The sequence below is a fragment of the Aulonocara stuartgranti genome (genome assembly GCF_965226115.1).
Source record: "Aulonocara stuartgranti genome assembly, chromosome: 9".
NCBI classification, from domain to species: domain Eukaryota; kingdom Metazoa; phylum Chordata; class Actinopteri; order Cichliformes; family Cichlidae; genus Aulonocara; species Aulonocara stuartgranti.
The window spans coordinates 19,331,345-19,353,293 of NC_138960.1; the positions used below are offsets into that span (position 1 = coordinate 19,331,345).

At 39.5% G+C, this 21,949-nt stretch overlaps 1 protein-coding gene across 2 annotated transcripts; it reads right to left on the bottom strand.

The window, feature by feature from the left end:
- Positions 1-201: 201 nt before the first annotated feature.
- rdh12l (retinol dehydrogenase 12, like) lies at positions 202-12,425 on the bottom strand. 2 transcript variants are annotated; one of them, XM_082546599.1, is made up of 8 exons: positions 12,280-12,425; positions 10,687-10,811; positions 10,297-10,412; positions 6,920-7,078; positions 6,706-6,810; positions 5,170-5,379; positions 4,854-5,046; positions 202-1,359 (listed from the first exon to the last, which is right to left on the bottom strand). In XM_082546599.1, exons 2-8 carry the CDS (start codon positions 10,698-10,700, stop codon positions 1,257-1,259), a joined length of 900 nt encoding a protein of 299 aa, XP_082402725.1. In that variant the 5' UTR covers positions 10,701-10,811; positions 12,280-12,425; the 3' UTR covers positions 202-1,256. The 2 variants fall into 2 exon arrangements, with proteins under 2 accessions (XP_082402725.1, XP_082402726.1); XM_082546600.1 differs by lacking the exon at positions 12,280-12,425 and adding an exon at positions 11,277-11,377.
- Between the last annotated feature and the right edge of the window lie 9,524 nt (positions 12,426-21,949).

The following is a 21,949-nucleotide window of genomic DNA, read 5'->3' on the forward strand; positions in this document are numbered from 1 at the left end:
ACACCACCTGTCTAACCTTTCTGAACAAGGAAATTACTTCTGATTTGATCACTTCCAAACTCGCCCCGATTTTCTACACAGCTCAATTAGTTCTGATTCGACCTCATTTTTATTCGTTGACAAAACTGTCAATACATGTGATCATAGTTATCCTGTTTTCAGAAAAAAATGACAATTATTGGTTAATGAAATGAACACTCATTTTTGGAGAAAAACATTTATTGTCACACAATATCAGACATGAAAGCATAACAGCCATACTGATTAAAATTTATTTTATTGAAAGTGAAAAAACAAATTTTTTGTAGCCACATATAACCATTAAACTTTTAGCATCATGAAAGCGTCACACACTGTAAACAGGTTGCTGTAAATTTTACAGCAATTTACTGCCAGATGGATGCAAGTAATTAGCTGTAAAAGGATTCACAGGAATCGTCTTTGTAAGCACATCCTGCTGAAACAGCATTTTCTATAAATTTGCTTTGACGGGATTTCACAGAAATTTACATTTACAGTAGTTACTGCACATTTATTTATTTTTGCTGTGTGTTTGTCCATCTACAGTGAAGTAACTGTTATTTACAGTAAGCTTACTGTAAAGAAAATTACATTAACAACTGTGTGTAGCTACCAATTATAAGATCTGTTTATTGCAAAAAACTAGACTATAAATTCTTTTATGGATTAATGAGGCCGTAAAAATTTAGGTGATATTGATCCAGTTGACTAATATAATACTGGCGATAACACAATTAACCTAAACATTTTTTGAAAGCAGACAGAAACAAATGAATGCTCTCCATAAGTCTGTTTAATGTCAGAAAGTAAAAAGAAAAGTTTTTGTAAACAATGTAGACAAGACTGCAGTCTATTATGAATTATCATGCAGATATTATCCAATTAATTACACACCTTGTATTAAACATTGATAAGCCAAATATTTAAGCTTCTTTTAATTTTTATAAATCAGTATTATAAGCTTTCCCCTGATCTTACACTTGCTATTCACAGAATTACAGTGTAGTTACCAGTTTCACTGTGTGAGTCAAAGGCAAATGTGACCATAATAAATTCTTTCCAAGGAACAAATAAAACGTCAGAACTGTGCAGCGTGCAGAATAAAGTTTTACAGCTGTGTTGTTGAGATAAAAATGAAGTGTTTAAAGATTGTCGTGGCCTACATTATAATGAAATCATCAGGTAATAAAGAAACAGAATACACTGCCAGGATTTTATTTTCAGTTCTGAATGTCTCAGTCCCACGTTAAAGAGAGCAAACTGCAGCTCAGCTCCCACAGCTTCTCCCCCACGTTGTCGTCTTTGGCAGCCGCAGAACAGTTAGTAGGAGCACAGTCACTGTAAGCAAGGATGTATCACGTAAGCACTTTGTTCACTTGTGTAACACGAACATTTTATGAGCAAATAACACTCTGCTTGTCAGCCACTGTTGCTTAAAGACTATAAGTCAACATTAACAGTGGCTTCTTTTTCTAAATTTGTACACTAGCAAGCATGAAGAACATCCAATGAATCAAAAGTTTGCCATTAAAAATGTTTTAGGAATTTAATATTCAGTTGTAACCAAATAATGTAGAATAATCTACACTTTTTTATTTATTTAACAAAATCAAAAAATACAGTCCTGCAGTTTTTAAATACCTTCTGTTCTGCGTTGCATTTGAATAATTCATTTTGCTTCCGACTTTCTTTAATGGAGAGAAGCTGTTATTTCATATATTTTGCCTGAAAATTGTGGGTTAGCACTGCCGCACAGCAAGAAGGTCCTAAGTTCAATTCCACCATCAGGCCGGGGTCTTTCTGTCTGGAGTTTGCATGTTGTCCCTGTGTTTGCGTGGGTTCTCTCCGGGTACACCAGCTTCCTCCCACAGTCCAAAGACATGCAGTTGGTGGGGATAGGTTAAATGATCAATCTAAATTGCCCATAGGTGTGAATGTGGGAGTGAATGTGAGTGCGAATGGTTAGAATAATCCTTTAATATTTTAATTGTCCCACAAGGGGAAATTTGGTTGTACAATTGGTTGTCTGTCAGCCCTGCGAGAGACTGGCGACCTGTCCAGGGTGTACCCCGATTCTCTCCCTAAGACAGCTGAGATAGGCTCCAGCACCCCCCGCGATCCTGAAAAGGATAAGCAGAAGCGAATGGATGGATGCCTGCCAGTCCAGAGGTTTGTACTAAGATGGGAATTCATCACAGTCGTGTTTTCTTTGCATTAGCTGACTTGACAAAGCCTAAAACCCCAGTCAGTGATAACAGATAGAGGTGATGGTTACAAACTATATTTGTTTTAGGATCTGTGCACACTAACATAAAAACTGCTGTTTCATTCTTCATTCTTCAAGCTCTTCTCCACAAAATAATCGCTATGGGTGCCGCCTACTCGAGATGTTATCAGCAGTGTTGGGAAGGTTACTTTTAAAATGTATTCCATTACAGAATACAGAATACATGCCCCAAAATGTATTTTGTAACGTATTCCGTTACGTTACTCAATGACAGTAACGTATTCTGAATACTTTGGATTACTTAATATATTATCATGCTTTTTACAACAACGTGAATGTACTATTGCTGTGTGATTTATTACTATTATTGAAGGTCCGCGACTCCGAACTGTAGTAAAGGGACCTCTGACTAATACGGCGGGGTCCCTGTCGGCTCGTAGCCGAAAAATAGCTTTACTTTACTTTGCAAGAGACAGAGAGAGGCGTTGAAAGACTGCTCCAACGGAACTTATTGTTTTCGGAGGAAAACACGAACACGGTGTACAGTCGAGTCTTAATAGCTTACTTACAACTGGGCTCATCAGGCACTCTTCTTGGCTGAAGTGGTTATTATTATATTTACATGTTTCCAGCTCCCGTTTTTCCTCGATGACAACTCGTACCTTTCCACTCGCCTTTTTCTCCCTCCTTGCGCTCACAGACACATAACGTGTATGGCAGTGCATTCTCCCTGCAACACGGACTACACTGCCCATGATGCTACATTCTTTAGAGCTATGCTTGTAGCATTCTGCCTGTTAGCTTAGCACAACAACAACAACAACAACAACGAAAAGGCGCTCTCTCACCCAGGAAACACACAGTCGCAGAGAGAGAGAGCGAGCGTCGCCCTGTAACCATGGCAACCGTAACGTTGCCGCCTGGAACAACAGAACGTAGCTGTCAAACAAAACCCAAACAGTCCTGACCCGCGACAATATGAAACAGGAAAGTACCGCAGTGTAATCCATTTATTTCAACAAAGTAACTGTATTCTGAATACCACCTTTTTAAACGGTAACTGTAACGGAATACAGTTACTCATATTTTGTATTTTAAATACGTAACGGCGGTACATGTATTCCGTTACTCCCCAACACTGGTTATCAGATAATGACCATAAAAGGTGACAGAAATGTACAAAGAAGATTTAACCCCCCCCCAGTAAAATGTTACACTGTTTCAAATATAGGAAGCAAGATAAATGCCACAAAAAAACTGCTAAACTTGAGATCTAGTGCGGCAGAATGGACATTTTAATCTTAACAAATGTGTGCTCTCTAATTTGATACTAAGTCTTTTAAATATTAAACATAGTTATAATATCTAATATAATATTTATATCTGTAGGTAGTTTATATACACTCTTTTTTTGTGTACTTATTTGTAATATTTATATAGAGTTGTATATATTATATATATATATATATTTTTTTTTTTTTGCACCATGACACTGTGTACAAACTTGGCAATAAAAGTGATTCTGATTCTAAAAATTTCATAATGGATACATCTCACCCTGGTCACCTACTTGCTGAACTCTTACCATCTGCCAGACAGTGCAGTTAGAGAAAGGACAGAAGGACTGAATAGCAGTTTTTCTCTCAGAGCTATAAAAAGTATTAAAATGCTACAATGTCCACTTGAATGTGATTGGTGTAATTAGGGGTTGTGCAATTTGAGAGAATAGAGACAGGTTGCTTTTGTATTATTTATCTTACATAGTTTTTTTTTTTACAGTTTATAGTTTACAGTTTATAGACTGCTGTTAATGATCTTTACACTCTTGAGATTGCACTTAATTTGTTGTAAATGTTACTGTAACAATGAGGAAATCCTATTCTATTCTGTGTTCTAGGAGCTGCTTTGCCAGGAGTGTAAAATGAGACTTTGCAGCAGATTTGAATCAAGTATACAAACATGCATACGTTTTCTGCATTGCCAAATGAATTGAAGCACATTCAGGTGACAATATGTGCACAGTTTACACTGCTGTAACGTTGCAGCTTAGCTTCATTTGTGATGTTAGTAATTCACGTCTAAGTTCCACATATGACATGTATTCACCTACCAGGGAATCTATATTGCATTTAAAACATGGTATTAAATGCATTACATTTTTCACTAAAACCTTGAACATGTCTTCGGCTTAAGTCATCACAGTGATTTGTCCAGGTTAAAAGAGAGACACTTTTGGGACACAGAAAACTCTGACTTTAACTGGACATTTATCTCGCTTCATATTTCACACCTTTAAATAACTGCTTCATGGCAAATATCTTTACTATTCATCTGATTTAGTTTCCAGATTGCAAAATCTGAGAAAGTACTCTTTACTCTGAATCAGAGAATCAGAATCAGAATCAGAATGGGGTTTATTGCCAAATGTTGAGCAGGTTTACAACATTAGGAAATTGCTGCGGTGCTGAGCTGATGAGTTAAACATCATGTTTACCTTTCATTGGTTTAAAACTACTAAGTGTTGAAAGCCACTGTATTAATATGCTACTAGATTATGTGTAACAAGCTGCAATATAATTTCTGTGTGTTACAGCAAAAAGTGTACCTGTAGTATCCGCCACTCTCCTTCTCTAATGATGGGTCAACAGCACAGTAAATTGTTGTCTGCGCTCCCTGGACAGAGTTTTTGGTAAAAGGACTGACCATCTTCATGAAGAATTGCTGGACACCGTTCAGATGACGCCATAACTCAGTCTGAACAACTCCAGGATGGAGAGAGTAGGTCGTCACTCCTGTGCCTAAAAGTAAGGAAAAAGTGAATGAAATCACCAACAGTAAAGCTACTAGTCATACATTTGATTTGAACAGAAAACTGGCAAATTAAAAGAAAGAAATGACAGCGTGTAAGGTGCATTATTTACCTTCTAATCGTTTAGCCAGTGATCGGGTGAAGAGGACGTTGGCTAGCTTGCTTTGAGCATAGGCTTTATTCTTGTCGTAATGCTTCTCACTGTTGAGGTCCTCTAGATTTATGGAGCCCCAGGAGTGAGCCATGGAAGATACATTGATAATCCTAGCTGGTGCCGACTTTTTAATCAGGTCAAGCAACAAATATGTCAACAGGAAGTGACCTGGAGAAGGAGGAAATATGACTTTAAAATCCAATTTTCAGTTTCAGAAAACAGAGTGAGGGTAAGGTATCTGGAAATAGTGACACTTCACTAATTACGAAATACTGTACTTACCAAAATACTTACCTTAACTTGGTAAAGTGCCTAAAAGTTAACACAAATTCATGTTGGAAACAACATTTCAACTGATGATCAGTGGTTCCGGAATCAGTTGATTCCAAAAGCTGGAATCAGGACATATTGTCGCAGGAAGTTGACCTTTTACTTCATGTCTGTCTGTCATATCTAAAGCATGTGCTTAAACTTTACTGTTCTGCAGTAAAGTCATAAAAATGCTGATTATGAAAGAAGTGTTGCATTTAGGCTAAAGCGTCAGATCCAACTTCAACATCACGAAATGAGTATTGAAAAATTCTATGCATTTGTGACCTTTTGAAGGATTTGACAGCTGATGGGAGGGGCAAGTCAAAAGGGGTGGGACTACTCCAACCTGAAATTTGAACGCAACCCTCAAAATTGTGTTGACATGTTAATGCAGCCACGGATGGAAATTGCACTCAAGTTCATACGATACCATAAAAAAAACGTCTTGGGCCAATGCTCATAGTAAGTTTTTGACTTTTAAATGTTTGGGAATCACCTTGTTGGTACACAAATATAATTTTATGCCTGTCAAATTGTGTCATCTTTGGCATTTTGTTGCAGATAGAGCTAAAAAACAGGAAGAAATTATGTGTTACTGTGACAGACTGTTTGCAAAAAAAAATGGCAAAAGATACTATTCGAAAGTGGCTCTTTGTTAAGTTGAGTCCGTTTTTATATTTGAATGATTTATAGGTCCAAAAAAATAATAATAAAAATACAAAAGTCTGCTTCCTTGGGAGAAGAATATATAGAAGGGAGTGGAAGTGGAAGGTGTGGGTTAAGACTTTTGCATAGCACTGTGGGTCAGAGTGGTTTGAAGCCACTGCCTACCACTCCTCGAGTCATTTAGGATGTGAGGCACTGTTATTTACTTGTACCACTGAGTAAAATTAAATATTTCCTGTCATAAGCAGACTGTAATTTATTAACTCTATTAAAAACCTTTTAAAGAATTTTCAACCAGTTTTGTGTGCTTCCGTTTGAGTTTTACCTGAGATATTATTTTCTGATTTCTTTCACCCCATTTAAAGAAATCTTGGAAATGTCCTGGGACGTGCTAATTGTTTTGGGTACAACTTCATTTGTCAAATCTCTCCCCCCAAATCAAAAAGTCTGGAGAAGGATTAGTCGGTACTAATGTATAAGTCAGGCCAGGTGTGACTGAGGCCTGATTTTATTTACCCAGGTGATTGACACCGATCTGCATCTCAAAACCATCAGCTGTTTTCCCAAAGGGACAGACCATCACACCTGCATTGTTGATGAGGATGTTCAGCTTTGGCTCGTCTGTAGAAAAAAGTAAAAGAAAAAAATAAGGGGGGGGGGGGGGGTTAAAAATATGCAACTTTTCATGTGTGTTCACATGGATGTTTCTTTAGCCAGAAAATCATTTTACCTTTGTTGATGGCTTCAGCAAATTCTCGTATAGACTTGCTGTCTGACAAATCAAGTTTCATGCAAATGACATGTTCATTGCCTGAGCTTTCGATGATGTCTTTCACGGCTGCGTTTGCTTTCTCCATGTCCCTGCATGCTATGATCACCTTTTCTGCCCCTACAAAGAAAAATAAAAGACGGGAGTTAAAACAGCACATGCACTGAATGCATGGCGAAAATACATAAAAGCAAGGTGTAGTTCAGTGGGTGGAGAGTGCCCTCTCATGACAAAATGTGCACATTACATTTTTCATAACTTGCGAAGCTTTTAATGGGGACAGTAAGAAAGACCAATAATCACTTAAGATATCAGAAACAACCACATTTCTCGGAAAAGACAAACACACAAAAAAAACTGAAACTAATCTGTCTGAGATACCCAAAGGCACATATAGTCACGTATGCTTTTGTAGTACATATAGTGAACTGCAAAAGCAAGATTTTTTTTTTTTTAAAGTAACAGGCAGAAAGACCGACAAACAAGCAGCACCACAGCATGTCTAGCAAAGAAACACAGAGTTGGAGATGTAGCTCTTGGGTTTTTTGCAATTTCTCTGAGCTTTGCATGACCTTGCATGACCGGAGGTGATCACACAGGAGTTGAAGATATTAAACAAGTGGTTTGATAGAAACAAATTGTCCTTAAATTTAAATAAAACAAAATTTATGTTACTCGGAAACTATAAGAAAAACATTAACATTGAAATTTGTGTCGATAATATATATCTAGAAAGGGTTAATGCCATAAGATTTCTTGGTGTGATCACTGATCAAAAGGCCTGTTGGAAATCACACATCACTTATGTGAGGGGAAAGTTAGCACGGGGCATTGCTGTCTTGGGGAAAGTAAAACAGTTTCTGGATAGGAAAACATTGTATATGTTATATTGTGCTTTACTATTACCATACATGAGTTATTGTGTAGAGGTTTGGGGAAATACATATAATAATAATAATAATGGATTGGACTTATATAGCGCCAGTAGGCGGTAGGGTAAAGTGTCTTGCCCAAGGACACAACGACCAGGACAGAGAGCCCGGGGATTGAACCGGCGACCTTCCGGTTACAGATGCGCTTCCCAACCCCCTGAGCCACGGTCGCCATATACAAGTAATATTCAGACTATAATCATAATGCAGAAAAGGGCCATTAGACTAATAAATCAGGAGGGGTATAGGGCTCACACAAATGCACTCTTTATTAGGATGCAAGCTATAAAATTCCAGGATCTGGTGAAGTTTAAAACAGTGCAAATAATATATAAGGTAAGGAAAGGGATGCTCCCAATCGAAATAAGTAAATGGTTCTTAGAAAGAGAAGGGAGGTATAATTTTAGAGGGAAGTGGAATTTAAAATTACAAAGAGTAAGAACAACATTGAAAAGGATGTCTATTTCAATAGCGGGAGTTAAAATCTGGAACGAGTTAAAAGAAGAAATAAAGGTCACTAGTGATATAAACCAGTTTAAAATACAACTCAAAAAAGAAATATTAAATAAGTATAAGAATCAAGAAAATGCAATTAACCCAAGACAGCAGTCAAACTCATGTTTATTTTCTTCTGCAAATTAGCAAATCTAAATATAGTTTTAGTTGAACATGTGAAAATATTTTTTTGAGATGTTATGTTCTAAGTTGAAGGCATTGTATACGTTTTTGTTGTTCAAATTTAGATGATGAGGATGTAAACCTGAGGGGGTAGGGCAAAATAAGTATATACTTCTGCCTACTCCTTTTCAAACAACTGTATGGAATGATTTTATGAAACGTTGGTGAATGTATATGTTTGAAATAAAAAAAGAACTGAACTGAACCTTGGCGCTAATTTTCTGGGACATCCACTCCTGAGAAAATTGGCAACTGTCCTGAATATTTTTTAATAATCTTTCTCAGTATAAAATAAGGGACTTCGTATTGTTTGGAAATGGCGTTTTAACCCTTCCCAGATTAAACATTATTCAGACACTGTTGTCGAAATGAAAAGCACACAATTGCTAATTTCTGGGCAGAACCTTAATTGTGTAATTCTCCTGTTACACCACATACCAAAGTTGGCCTTTTCAGCCATGTCCACATACAAAAATACTTTTTTAAATATTAATTAACATTAATACTGCTGTCTGCCATGTTACTGGCTTATTAGATATTTGCTTGAAAAAGCACTTGAACAGGTGTAGCTACTAAAGTGACCACTGAAAACAGCCTTTTCATTATAAGAGTGAATGGCTGTGTGTAACTAATTTTTTTGTTCTGACAAAACAAGACAATTTCATAAAATGACTGTAAGAAGACCCACTAAGGTAGGTGCAAAAATTCAGCTTCTTAATGTTGAATAATTGTCCACGACTATTCATTTTTTCTTCTAATTAAGACACACTAACACATTGCTTCATGCTCTGTGTCTGAGTTCATTTTGTCCTTGTATTTTACTATATCAAACAAGAACTGTGCCTAAAGAGCTAAATCAGGAACTGGTTCCAAATTGTTCCATTACTCAGCTACTTTTCCTGACAGCCACATGTTGCACGACAATGATACCAACATCATGGGAGTGGAGGATTGCCACGCCTGAGTCATGCTCAGAATTTACACAGAACAATAGAACTTGTGTTAGCCTTCCTTATAATTTATCTACAGGAGAATCAATACTGGCAGATCTGTGTTTAAATAAACTGTTTTTATCGTAATCATTTTCTTGATGGCACGGCGCGGTTATATTGGAGCTTAGCAATAACTAGGGAGGACTCATGGTGGCAGAGGCAACTGCTATTGAGACTGTCCAAACTGACATAGGGCAGGGTAAACCCTAGACAGGCATCTAACACAAGCACACACTGTCAGCAGTAAAAAAAATTATTTCCCAACTTTTAGGACTATCAAAATCTTGTGTGTAACTATGATCCCCATTGCTGATCCACTTCAGGGTTATGGGGGAACAGGGTGAGAGGCACGCCATGCCCTGGATGGATTTATACTCAACGGATGGCCAGAAACATCCATCCATCTATCTTAACCAAATTCACGTCCGCACCTGCAACCAATTTAGAGGCAGCAGAGTGTGCAATGGATCCAAATGTGGCCTCACAGCAAGAAGGTCCTGACCTTGAACCTGCTGGTCAGGTGAGGCCTTTCTATGTGGGGTTTGAACGAGTTTCCTCCAAGGTTTACTTCATTGTAGTCTTTTATCTGTGCATCTAAAAGTCAACATTTCCTGCTAATATTTCCCTTTTCCTCCTAATTCCATATCCTGATACGTAACACAAATAATCCCCACTTTAAAAAAAACAGTTGAGAGTTAAGAAAGGTTTAAAATTTCATGATTTCAGTCAGACGAACCTCTCTTTGCCAGATCAATGGCAGTTTCTTTGCCGATGCCAGTGTTTGCTCCAGTGATGACAACAACTTTTCCCTCCAGCTTTTCATCACAAGACCAGCTGCGCCGGAAGACATTTCTGGGATGTTGAGAAAGCAGACTTAATGTCACAATCAGCAACACAGGAGTGATATGGCAAAACACGCAATTACACAACTGTAACTTAACAGAAAACTCTTTCAACTTCCAACAACCCGCAGCAAAGAAAATATTATCAACAACAATCTAGTCTAACGTAACGTATTAATAAATAACCCGACGTAATTTTATTTATTTATCGATCATGCAGCCTTAACACAAACTCAAAAACTTTCAGACTGAGGGATTTTGAGGTTTATGTAAAGTCTGCTTACCTTAAAGACGACATGTCTCTGGATTTCAGAAGTCACCGAGACTCAAGTACCTCATCAAAACCCGAAATTAGTTACTGATCACTGATTCACCTCCACACGAAGCCCACAATGTTCATAGGAAGCCCCTGTAGTTAAAAAAAAAAAAACATAACAAGGCGGAAATGTCCAAGTGCAGTCAGACTTGACAAGCTGGATTTTCAACCAATCAACTGCTAGGCCGTCGGTGAACGAGAAAGCTGATTGGTTAACGTGGAAGTTTGAGTCTCATCCCCTAATAGGTGTGCTCGATTCGTGAAGGTGGGCTGCAGGCACGGGTGGGCAGGTCCGAGGAAGGAAATTGAAACAGGTTTTTCTTTTATTCTTTTCTCGAGGCTCTAAAAAGATCTCAGTTTATTCACTCCTCCTAGTGCTGCGATATTCGGTCAGTTCTTGCGCAATCTTGGTGACAAAGGCGTACTACCACTAATAATAATAACAACAACAACAACAATAACGATAACAGCAGTCTTTTATAGCTTTATATTTTACTTCTCTACATAGGCTTTCATAGGTTATTTTCTGAATAATATATGAAAAAGCATTTAGCCTACCTCATTTATATACAGTTTGCTTCGACGTAGCCAGACACTCGAAGTTTTTTGTCACTTGTTTTCAGTCCAGTCCTGATTGGTTGAACAACTTGACACAGACCTATGAATCAGGCACCTAACTCAAGGGTGTTGTGTCCACACATGACATCAGTTTAGCAAAGAAACCGTTTTTAGTTGCATCTTTAAGCACTTTGTTAATAGCGGCCTGTAGCTTGAACACATAATTTGTGTTTGAATTTGCCAAAAAAAAAATGCCATGAGAGACAGTTCCACTGGTATAAAATATTAATATTATTATTAGCCACAAATGGTTATTCCCAAAGAGTTTTTAGCAGATAATCTGGCAGATTTCGGCATGCTGTTCAGTGTTTCCTCAAAAAAGTTGAGGAAACTGAACAAGTGGAAGACATAAGAGCGCAAACGTAAAAAAAGAAAACACATCAACTACAGTGCCTTGTACTTCTATGGGCCTGCAGTGTCTCGATAATGGCAATAAAATGATAACACTAACTAAAAACAAAACAAAACAAACAAACCCCAAAACAGTGTAGTGTTCCTTATGTTGCTTAAAAATTAAATGTATAGACCAAGCTCTTGTGGAAAAAAATAATTAGTTTATCATGTTAAAGTATGTAAGGCTGTTTAACCCACCAAAACACTGACACGGAACCTGAGATGAAATCAATTAATCCCAGTTTGTTGATGTTAGGATCCCTCTGTTTAGGATGCAGTGTTTTCAGTTTTGTTAATTTTCAGGATTTCTTCTGTATATTGATATTCAAAGGGTTTGTTTCACATCTAGATCTGGGGTTTTAGTTTATTTCTGATCCTTGTATCCCTTGAATTTCCATGACTGGTCTAGTGCCATTTTTGTCTCTTGTCTCATATCCCTTTGTGTCAAGTTAGTTGTAATTCCTCAGTGATTAGCCTGTAGTTCTGGTTCTCATTAGTTTTCTCTCTGTGTTTTGTGTTTCTAGCTTGAGGTCTTCTTATTTTTACTGACCTGTTCTCAGTTAAGGCTGTTTTGTATTCTGTCCCTCGTTTTAGTTTTCATGCTTCCTCTGTCTTCTCATGCCTTGTCTGTAGTTTTTTTTATCTGTCTGTGATTCAACTTCTTGTCCTGTCTTGTCTCTCTTGATTGTTGACATCTGTGTTCCCACCCGTTTCCCATCCCTAGTGATGGGCAAAGCAAGGCTTCGTGAAACACTGAACTCCATCTCAACAGTGACACCTGCTGGCCCACTTTGCTATCGCCACATCTCGATATTTTTCTGTGAAACAACGACGCAGGCAAACCCTGCACGATTCCAAACAAAGCTACTTATTATACCAAACCGTCAGTAATTGATCATCACGTTTTGGAGAAATCTCCCCCAAAACAAGGAAAAAAAAATCTGAGACTGTTAAACACCGCAATCTGTGACTGTAGTCATCAGCAAAATTCTCCATCTGTTAACGTTCGCGTTCTTCACCATAAATCTATTCATTAAGTAAAACAGAGGGAAAACACTGCCGTATTTACTGTAATAGTCACACAGGATTACAGCTGTTTTGGGTTCAGCTGTCTTCGTTTTTTTGCTCACAGCCCTCAAACTTTGGATATATTTGTTTGAGTTTTCTGGGAGTTAACGTCGATCACATTTTCTGACCAATCGGAAAAATACATTTCAGGCATGTTTAACTCATCCTCTGCTTAGCAACCTCTAACCATGAGGGAGCTTTCCCGAACTTTACACTGCTATGGATTTTCCATATTGTAACACTGTGTTTTACTCAGTGTGAGCCTGGAGTTTTGGTTATAGTGAACCTGCATAACTCCAGTTGTTTTTGAGAAATTTTTTTTTTTTTTAAAGCGCCCCCCCCCCTCCCCCCCCCAAAAAAATATATTGAGGAGTCACTTAATGCCACAAATGACATTTTCTGTTGAAAGTGTGCAACTCTCTCTCTTTCTGCTTATAGGAGTGAATGGAGCTCACCCACCAGTCTCTTTCCTTCTTGCTTTCTTCAATCTATATTCTAGTAATCATTCAAAAAAGATATTTATATATTGTGATATATAAATTACATAGGTTTTGTATACTTATATAGTGTTCTAGATAGTCTAGAATCTTCTGTCTAGTTTTCACAATCCATGAAATAGAGTATTGTTTTCTTTTACGCATGCGCGTATTTAATTAAAATTGTCGCTTCAAAAAACATTGATTCAGTAATTACAAGTCCAAATGATTCTGGTTAATAAAAAATGGGAGTTTGCGCTTGGATATGTCTAGAAGCAGGAACTGGATCACCAAATCCTAGGCGTGGTCACGTGATCTGGGTGTTTTGACTCACGCTTCGGAGAAGCGTTTGGAAACATCCCCGCTTAAGAAGTTCAGCACAGTGTCGAAACGGCTGTTTCGAGCGTCATATCCCCTTGTTATGTTGTGTGTAGTGTCACCCTCGTCTTTGTTTTGTCCTCCCCTTTAGCTGTGTGCGCCCTGTCAACACACCAGAAATGGTCTCAGTGGAAAGATGGCTGTCAGGAAGCCTTTCTTAATCAAGGAATTAAAGAGAAAAGAATGACGTATGCCAATTTACACAAGAACTAGAGCAAAAATCATGAACCATCAGGTTTAGTGATTAATACGAACAGTTATTCATAGCGATGTGTAAAACACGGTGGAGACTTTGTCATGGTTTGGGGCTGCATTTCAGCCAGTGGTGTTGGGGATCTTGTCAAAACTGATAAAACTGTAAATGCATTAAAGTACAATCAGATTTTGATCCATCATGCAATACCATCTGGAAGGTGTTTGGCATTTTTCAGCATGACAATGATCCGTAACACTCTACCAATGCTGAACATTGGAACACTATCAGTGATGGACTGGCCTCTCCAGAGCTCGGACCTTAGCATTACTAAAGCAGTGTAGGATCATCTGGACAGAAAACAGAGTAAAAGGCAGCCAACATCCAAAGAAGAGCTTTGAATGCTCTTCGAGAAGCCTGGAGAAATATCCCTCAAGTTACTTAGTGTTCAAGCTAATTGCGTAGCCTTTAAAAAGATTTTTAACCCATTAACACTGACTTATTTACGGATGACTGCAGTAAGTAGTCATTTTTATACAACCAGCAAAAGTGCTGTATATGTTTTGACCAGCTGATGGCAGCATGTGACCATCTGTCACCCTCAAACTGAGACCGCTATACTTTGACGGCTCTGTGTTGGTGTGTTATGGCTGCAGACAGATTAACAGACTGGTATTTGGGTAAATCATGCCCTTGGCTGAGCTTGCTTTCTTCTGATAAATCATCTGTGGATATCCTCATTTTCCAGCAAGCCACTATGAATGGCTCATTCATACACTACAGACGTTACTGCAGCCTGACAGTGGACCTGCAGTACAGTCAGAAGGTCATTAGAACAGGAAACATTGTTGCGGTCATCAGCTGATTGTGCATAAGCAAACATTTCCTTCCTGTTTCTCTGCAGGATCAGTCAGCAAAGCGCATGCATGTGTGTTATCCATTATATCCATATATCATGTTGAAAACAAATCTGTTTTAACCATTGAACAGTGTATTGCTTTTGCAACAAAAAGCAAGTATTAAAAATAGTTGAATCTAATGGGGAAGGTTTTTTCACTTGGGCTCAGGTGCGGCAGCGTGTCTGTGGTTAGGAAAGAACGTGTGCAACAAAAGCATTCAATCATATGTTCATGCGAACTTGATCTAGGCTGATTAGAAAGCACTTGGGAGTCCAAATCCACTTTGCTTGCACTTACACTGATTACACCCTCCTTTAAGGTAAGGCAGTAAAGTGGCTGTTAGCAGCAGCTGATTAGTTTTGCATTTACTGCATAACAGATTTATTCGCGTTGCATTTAATCACCCCGTTTTGTAATACCTAAATAACTTAAAACACAAAGTTTGAAAAATACATATCAGATTCTATTCTTCAAACTTTCATTCTTTGTATTACATTTTTGTGACAAAGTGAAAATGTCTGTGCTTATTTGTTTATTCTTTCCTTGTCATTCTTCTCCTGTCTGTTTGCTGTTGTTGTTAACAGGACACTCTTTTGTTTTTAGTCATAACAGTTTACCTAATCCTTTGCTGGCGTCCCATTAGCAGCTTCCCAGAAACCAAAGACAATGGAGAGGCAAAAGGATGCCCTGGATAAACTATGAGAACAATCCATTAACTATAATGGGACTATTAACTTTACTTTGGCAGATGGAAAGCAAAAGGATGAAGACTTTTATTTTTATCCACAGGGCAAAAATCTAGAAATAAGTGTGATTTATATGTCCTACTGATGAGTTTGAGCAACAATTACATTATGAATATTAATTTCAATATCAAAACTGTCAAGATATAATGAGACTGCTGCTGTGGCATTATGTTTCAGATGATCACGCAAATTTTAATATCCGAAAAATATATCCTGCGTAAATACATAGCTTTTAAATGATGATTTCATCAATCCCAACCTACCTGTCCCTTAATGATATCCCTCCAAGTTGTTAAATTGTGAAAGCTGAAGACAAAATCATGGAGACACATGGAGGCAGACATTAAATGCACAGCTGTATATGTATCTGTCATCTATCTGTAACTGAGTAAATACGATACACAGCTTAGAGCTAACTCAAAAGATTAACATAAGTTCAAAAACATAAAAAACACAAACCAAGCATCAAATTACTTTTGCTACCAAAACAGGCCTGACCCATCGAGGCATGGACTCCACTAGAGCCTTGAAGATGTGCTGTGGTATCTGGCACCAAGATGTTAGCAACAGATCCTTGTTTCTCCAGCACATGCCACAGATGCTCAATTGAATTGAAATCTGGGGAATTTGGATGGCAAGCCAACACCTCAAACTAATTGTTGTACTCCTCAAATCATTCCTGACCAATTTTTGCTTTGTGCCAGAGCGCATTATTCTGCTGAAAGAAGTCACAACCATCAGGGGAAACCTTGTAAGAGTGCACGTGGTCTGCAACAATGCTTAGGTTGGTAGAACATGTCAAAGTAGGGTCCATGTGGAAACAAGGATTCCAAGCAGAGCATCCCACTGCCTCAGAGAGCTTGCCTGCTTCCCATATTATACCCTGGCGCCAGGTATTCTCCCGGTAAGCAACACACACACACCTGGCCTTCCAAGGAAAAGCATGATTCCTCAGACCTGGCCACCTTCTTCCATGGTCACTCTGACTGGTCTGCTGGTATGCAGCCCCATATGCACCAAACTGTGATGCACTCTGTATTCTGGCACCTTTCTATCAGAACCAGCAGCACATGGTTCACCACCATTCCTTCCTTGGACCACTTTTGGTAGATACACTGACCACTGGAGACTGGGAACACCCCACCAGAGCTGCAGTTTTGGAGATGCTCGGACCCAGTCAATCGGCCTTGACAATTTAGCCCTCATCAAAGGCACTCAAATCCTCACCCTTGCACATTTATCCTCCTTCTGTCGCATCAACTTTGAGGACAAAATGTTAACTTGATCCCTTTTATATCCCAAACACTAACTGACCAGTGAAAAGATATCTCTAGAAAATTGCAAACACATTATTAAGTGTGCCTATGCGAAGGCACACTTATTACTATTGCTCGGATTTATTATTATTATTATTATTATTATTATTATTCTTTTTCCGCCTGAAATTTTGGACCTTAACTCGCCCCACAGTTTTGAGACAAGGTTCACATATGATATATCATTGTGTGCGGCTGGAGCTGGAATGAGTTGCTATGACTTTTGGTGTTTATTACTTCTATAGTTTTTTAAATATGAATATTTTAATGCAAGTTTTTTCCCATTGAAATGAATGGAGAACAAGAAAACTTCATTTGTGGTGTGCTGGCTCACTCTAGTGGTATGTCGGGAGTAATGCGAGGCGGCCGCTGTGTCCCTGTGGACGCTTTTATTTTGTATAACTACCGGAAGTAGTTCCTGTGTACTGACGCTAGCTGGGTAGCTAGCGCCGCGTCGCTTAAAAAGCAGCCGGGCTTGTCTTAAACTTAAGAGGCTGACACTCGCTAAACCACCCGATCGCTCGCCAAGCGACTGTTTCACACTGGACTTATTTTTCGTTTATATGGGCCGATGATGCTGGTCGATGAGGAAAAACTAACTGAGTTGTTTGGTGGTGGCTAACGCGGAGCTAGCTAGCCACCGGTATGTGTCTCTTTCCCCTCATATGTGGGGAAAGAAACATGTGAGGCGGCCGCCGATCGACCGGTTTTCAGGTGAGAATGTAGGTGTGTAAACGTCAAATATCTGCTCGTTTTGTCAAAACATCCCATATTAGCAACAGATTTCTCACGATGTTGCTGCTAGCCGGCTAGCTAGTTTGGCCGACCGGCTAGCCGGCTAGCTAGCTCGGCTAGCTAGCGCCGCTTCGCTCAAAAGCACCCAGGCTTGGCTTTCAGTGAGGCGTCTCTAACTCCTTTCACCCCCGATCGCTCCGCAAACAGTCTTTGTCTTAGCTGGACTTATTTTTCGTTTATATGGGCCGATGATGCTGGTCGATGTGGAAAAAATAACTGAGTTGTTCATATACCGGTGGCTAGCTAGCTCCGCGTTAGCCACCGGTATATGTCTCTTCCCCTCGTATGCGAGGAAAGAAACACCGATCGACCGGTGGTGGCTAACGCGGAGCTCAATCGTGGATAAGGGAAACCCAATGCAGGAGAAGCAGGCGGCTGGTGAACTGAATTTCAGGTAAGACGTTATTAACTGCACTCTATTTGGGTCAGATATAAACCGAGTTTAGGTGTAGTTTATTTTCGTTGTGCTGACAGTTACAATAACTGTACTGCGTGCTAGCTAGCACCACGGAGTTTCTATACAGCTGTGCGGAGTTTCTATACAGCTGTGCGCGCTAAGTTACTGATTTTGAACTTTATGACAGCCTCCCCTATTTTCAGGCGAGAATGTAGGGGTGTAAACTTCAAATATCTGCTCGTTTTATCAAGAAGTCCCATATTTTATCAAGAAGTCCCATATCTCTCACGATGTTACTGCTAGCGCCGCATGGCAGCTAGCTGGCTAGGGCGGCTTGGCTGACACCTAGGCCGGGCTGACTGATACCCAGGCCGGCTAACGCTCTCGTTTCACCGCCGCATGGCGGCTAGCTGGCTAGCGCGGCTTGGCTGCCACCCAGGTCGGGCTGGCTGACACCCAGGCTGGGCTGGCTGACACCCAGGCCCGCTCACGCTGTCGTGTCACCCCTAGTCTTTCGTGATGACTCTTGGTTGGCTGCTGGACTTATTTTTCATTTATATGGGCTGGTGATTCAGTATGAGTGTCCGGTGAACTGAATGTCAGGTAAGACGTTATGTATATATAAGGTAGTGACTGGAATAAGTCACAAGGTGTCGCTGTTGAGCTGCATATATGTTGTAAATTTTAGCAATTTTGACCATTTGTCCTCTGCAGGACACCGTAGTTCAGATTTCTCGTTCGCGTGGGCGCCATCTTGGTTCAGTGTTTACTGTGATGTGCAAAGGTAAGCACTGTCAGTGGCGAACTGCATTGGTTTTGTTTAAAAATAAGTGTTCCACTGTGTAAAATAGCGGTTTGTCATTTAAGCTGAGCATATATTTTGTTTATTGAGAGGTTCATGTATTGTCTGATGAGTATGAGACAAAGATATACTTTTCTTTCTTACTCTCATATAAAATATTTAGCTTTTATTAAATAGTTATCTGAATCTTACAACCAAAGTTTGTATAATAATACACAAGATTGGCTGTAGACCATTGTTAATCATTCAGAACACTGTGTAAAAATAACAAAGTGAATGAAAAGTGCATAAATATTTATTTTACGTGTTTGAAGTGTGTGGCAGGGCGTGGTCTGCAGTGCCGCTGCAGGGGAGGTGGACCCACCTCAGCGATATCTGCAATCACGCCTCTCAGGTGTAAAGTCTGTGCTCTCTCTGCTTTTTTTTTTTCTTTTTTTTTTTCTTTGTATGTGTCGGGCTGTGAGATGAAAAGCTACAGCCGGCTGTGTGGGTACAGCAACTATGTGTGAAAAGTGGTCCATAACGTAATGCTTCAAAGTGTGTTCATGCAAACATTGTCGGGTCTGCTTATGAACCTCTGCGCACAGCGTCTACAAATTGGGGCTGTACGAAGTCACCTCATCTTTACACAAAACTGTAAGCTGTCATCTGTGAGGCGCGAGCGGTGTTTGGTTTTACCATAGTTCATGGTGGAGAATGGCTGCTCTGCTGAGTTTTGCTCTCTGTAGCTGTTTGAATGGCAAACTATACTGATTAGCGGCGGCATAGGCACACTTAAAATTTCTTCAGAAATTTTCGCTTTCTAGTTCCACCTTATTGCACAAGAAAATAAAAATGGCAATGAGAGGTTTAAAAAGCACATGCAGACACGTAGAAGAAAGTTCAGATAACAGGGGAAAAAAGCTAAACATTAACAAACATGACAGAGGAGATCCTACAAAGAAAAATAAAGCTAGAATCCACAGTCAAACCCCAGATTGTGACAGATGGCTATACTCAGTCTAAACACAGTGACTTTTTATGACTATGGAAAAAAAACTACCAGACGCAAAGCTGGCAGAGCCACAACCCTAATGTTTATATTATAACAATATCTTTACAAGATCACATCTCGTTGGCTCCCCCGACACACCCACATAGGCGGCTAGCAGTCTGGCCTAAACACCGTTCTTATCTACAAAACTTCAAATTATCTGAAGCAGTGGGAACGTTTATATCTTCAAGTCTCCCCGTCGCCTGCCACCACCTTTACTGGTTCACCTATCACTCACGCAGTTTAATTTAGCTCTTTTTTTGTCTGCACCCGCCACGATGCCTCTGTATTGACTTTCGCACTGCCTCAGCCTCCCTCACCTCTTCATATGTTATGCAACGTCTTAAACTGTGCCATTCACAAGCTCAAATCATTCCTCCCAACTGATCCAAATCTCCAAGTTGTTATGGTTTCTTGCTGTGCAATTTTGTTGAGATACCAATCTGCGCCTTCCTAATCAGTCTTTCTTTTATGTCATAACAGGGATCTTGATGTTAGATTCCCTTTATGTCACCGCTGCTGGGCTGTTGACTGAAACACACCAAAGCCTTTTAGCTCCACCAAACCAGTTTCCATGATAATGCAGCTCCTGCATTTTTTTTTCTTGTGGGTTTTTTTTTAATCTCTTGAGAAGTCAAACTGTAAGGCCAACTGAGGGTCATTCTGCTCTTTGGTCCTTTAAAGAATGTAAACTGTTTCCTGCACCATGGGCCTAATTGATACAACATGTCTGTGGGAAGACATAAGGAAATTTAAAAAAAAAAAAATAAAACACCACCAGCCGTCTAGGCCTAAATGCGGTTTTTGAAATGAACCATGTCACGTCTATGTTGTCCTTGGTGATGACCCCAACACTAACTCTATGCTTATGAAAAGTGCCTTAAAGCTGAATTCTACCTGAAGGTCACCAGATGGTGAGCGCTGTGGTTGCAAACAAACTTTGTTATTTGCTAAAGTGTATTATTTACATAAAACTTGTGGACTTGAGTAGTGATTGTACAATTCATCTTCAGCCTGAGGCCAGTCTGCTTTTTGTTCTTCCAAATTTAAAGGTAAAGGTCAACTATTTTTTTCATATGAATAAATTGAGATCTATTATAATGATTAGGTTCTGCTGAAAACGGAAATGCCAACATTGGAGGTGTTTTCTTCGTAACTGACTACACTTGTTTTTAAATATAAATAGCGGGTGTATGCGGGTGATTTCCACACAATGACTCAAAATGACTCAACATCCTATCACAGTCAGTAGCGTCACTGTGAAGTGTAACTTTTAGACTAACAGATAACACAAACGCAAACAAACATGTTTCATTCTTTGTCTGCAACATTCAAAATACGCTATATTGCCTTCACACACATAGGAACTTGAGTGACATCCCACTGTTAATACTTTAATATTGTGCTAACCCAGCCTTTGCACTTATAACAGTTTCAGCTCTTCTGGGAAGAACTTTCCACAAGGTTTAGGAGTGTTTATGGGAATTTCTCACTATTTTTCCAGGAGTGCATTTGTAAGGTCAGACACTGATGTTGGACATGAAAGGCTGGCTCACAGTCTAATTCATCCCAAAGGTGTTCTATCAGGTTTAGGTCAGGACTCTGTGCAGGCCAGTCAAGTTATTCCACACCAAACTTGCTCATCCATGTCTTTGTGCATCGGTGTACGGTCATGTTGGAGCATTAAGAGGTCATCCCCAAACTGTTCCTACAAAGTTAGGAGCATGAAATTGTCCAAAATGTCTTGACACGCTAAAGCATTTAGAGTTCCTTTCACTGGGACTAAGTGGCCGAGTCCAACTACTGAAAAACAACCCCACACTGTAATCCCCCGTCAGATAGACATGGCACAAAGCAGTCAGACAAGTACTGTTCCCCTGGCAACGGCCAAACCGAGACTCATCCATTGGACTGCCCGATGGAGAAGCGTGATTTGTCACTCCAGAGAACTTGTCTCTGCTGCTTTAGAGTCCGGTGGCAGTGTGCTTTACACCACTGCATCCAACACTTTGCATTGTGTTTGGTGATGTGAGGATTGGATCCAGCTGCACTGTCATGAAAACCCATTGCATGAAGATCTCTAAGCACTGTTCATAAGCTAATCTGAAGGCCACATG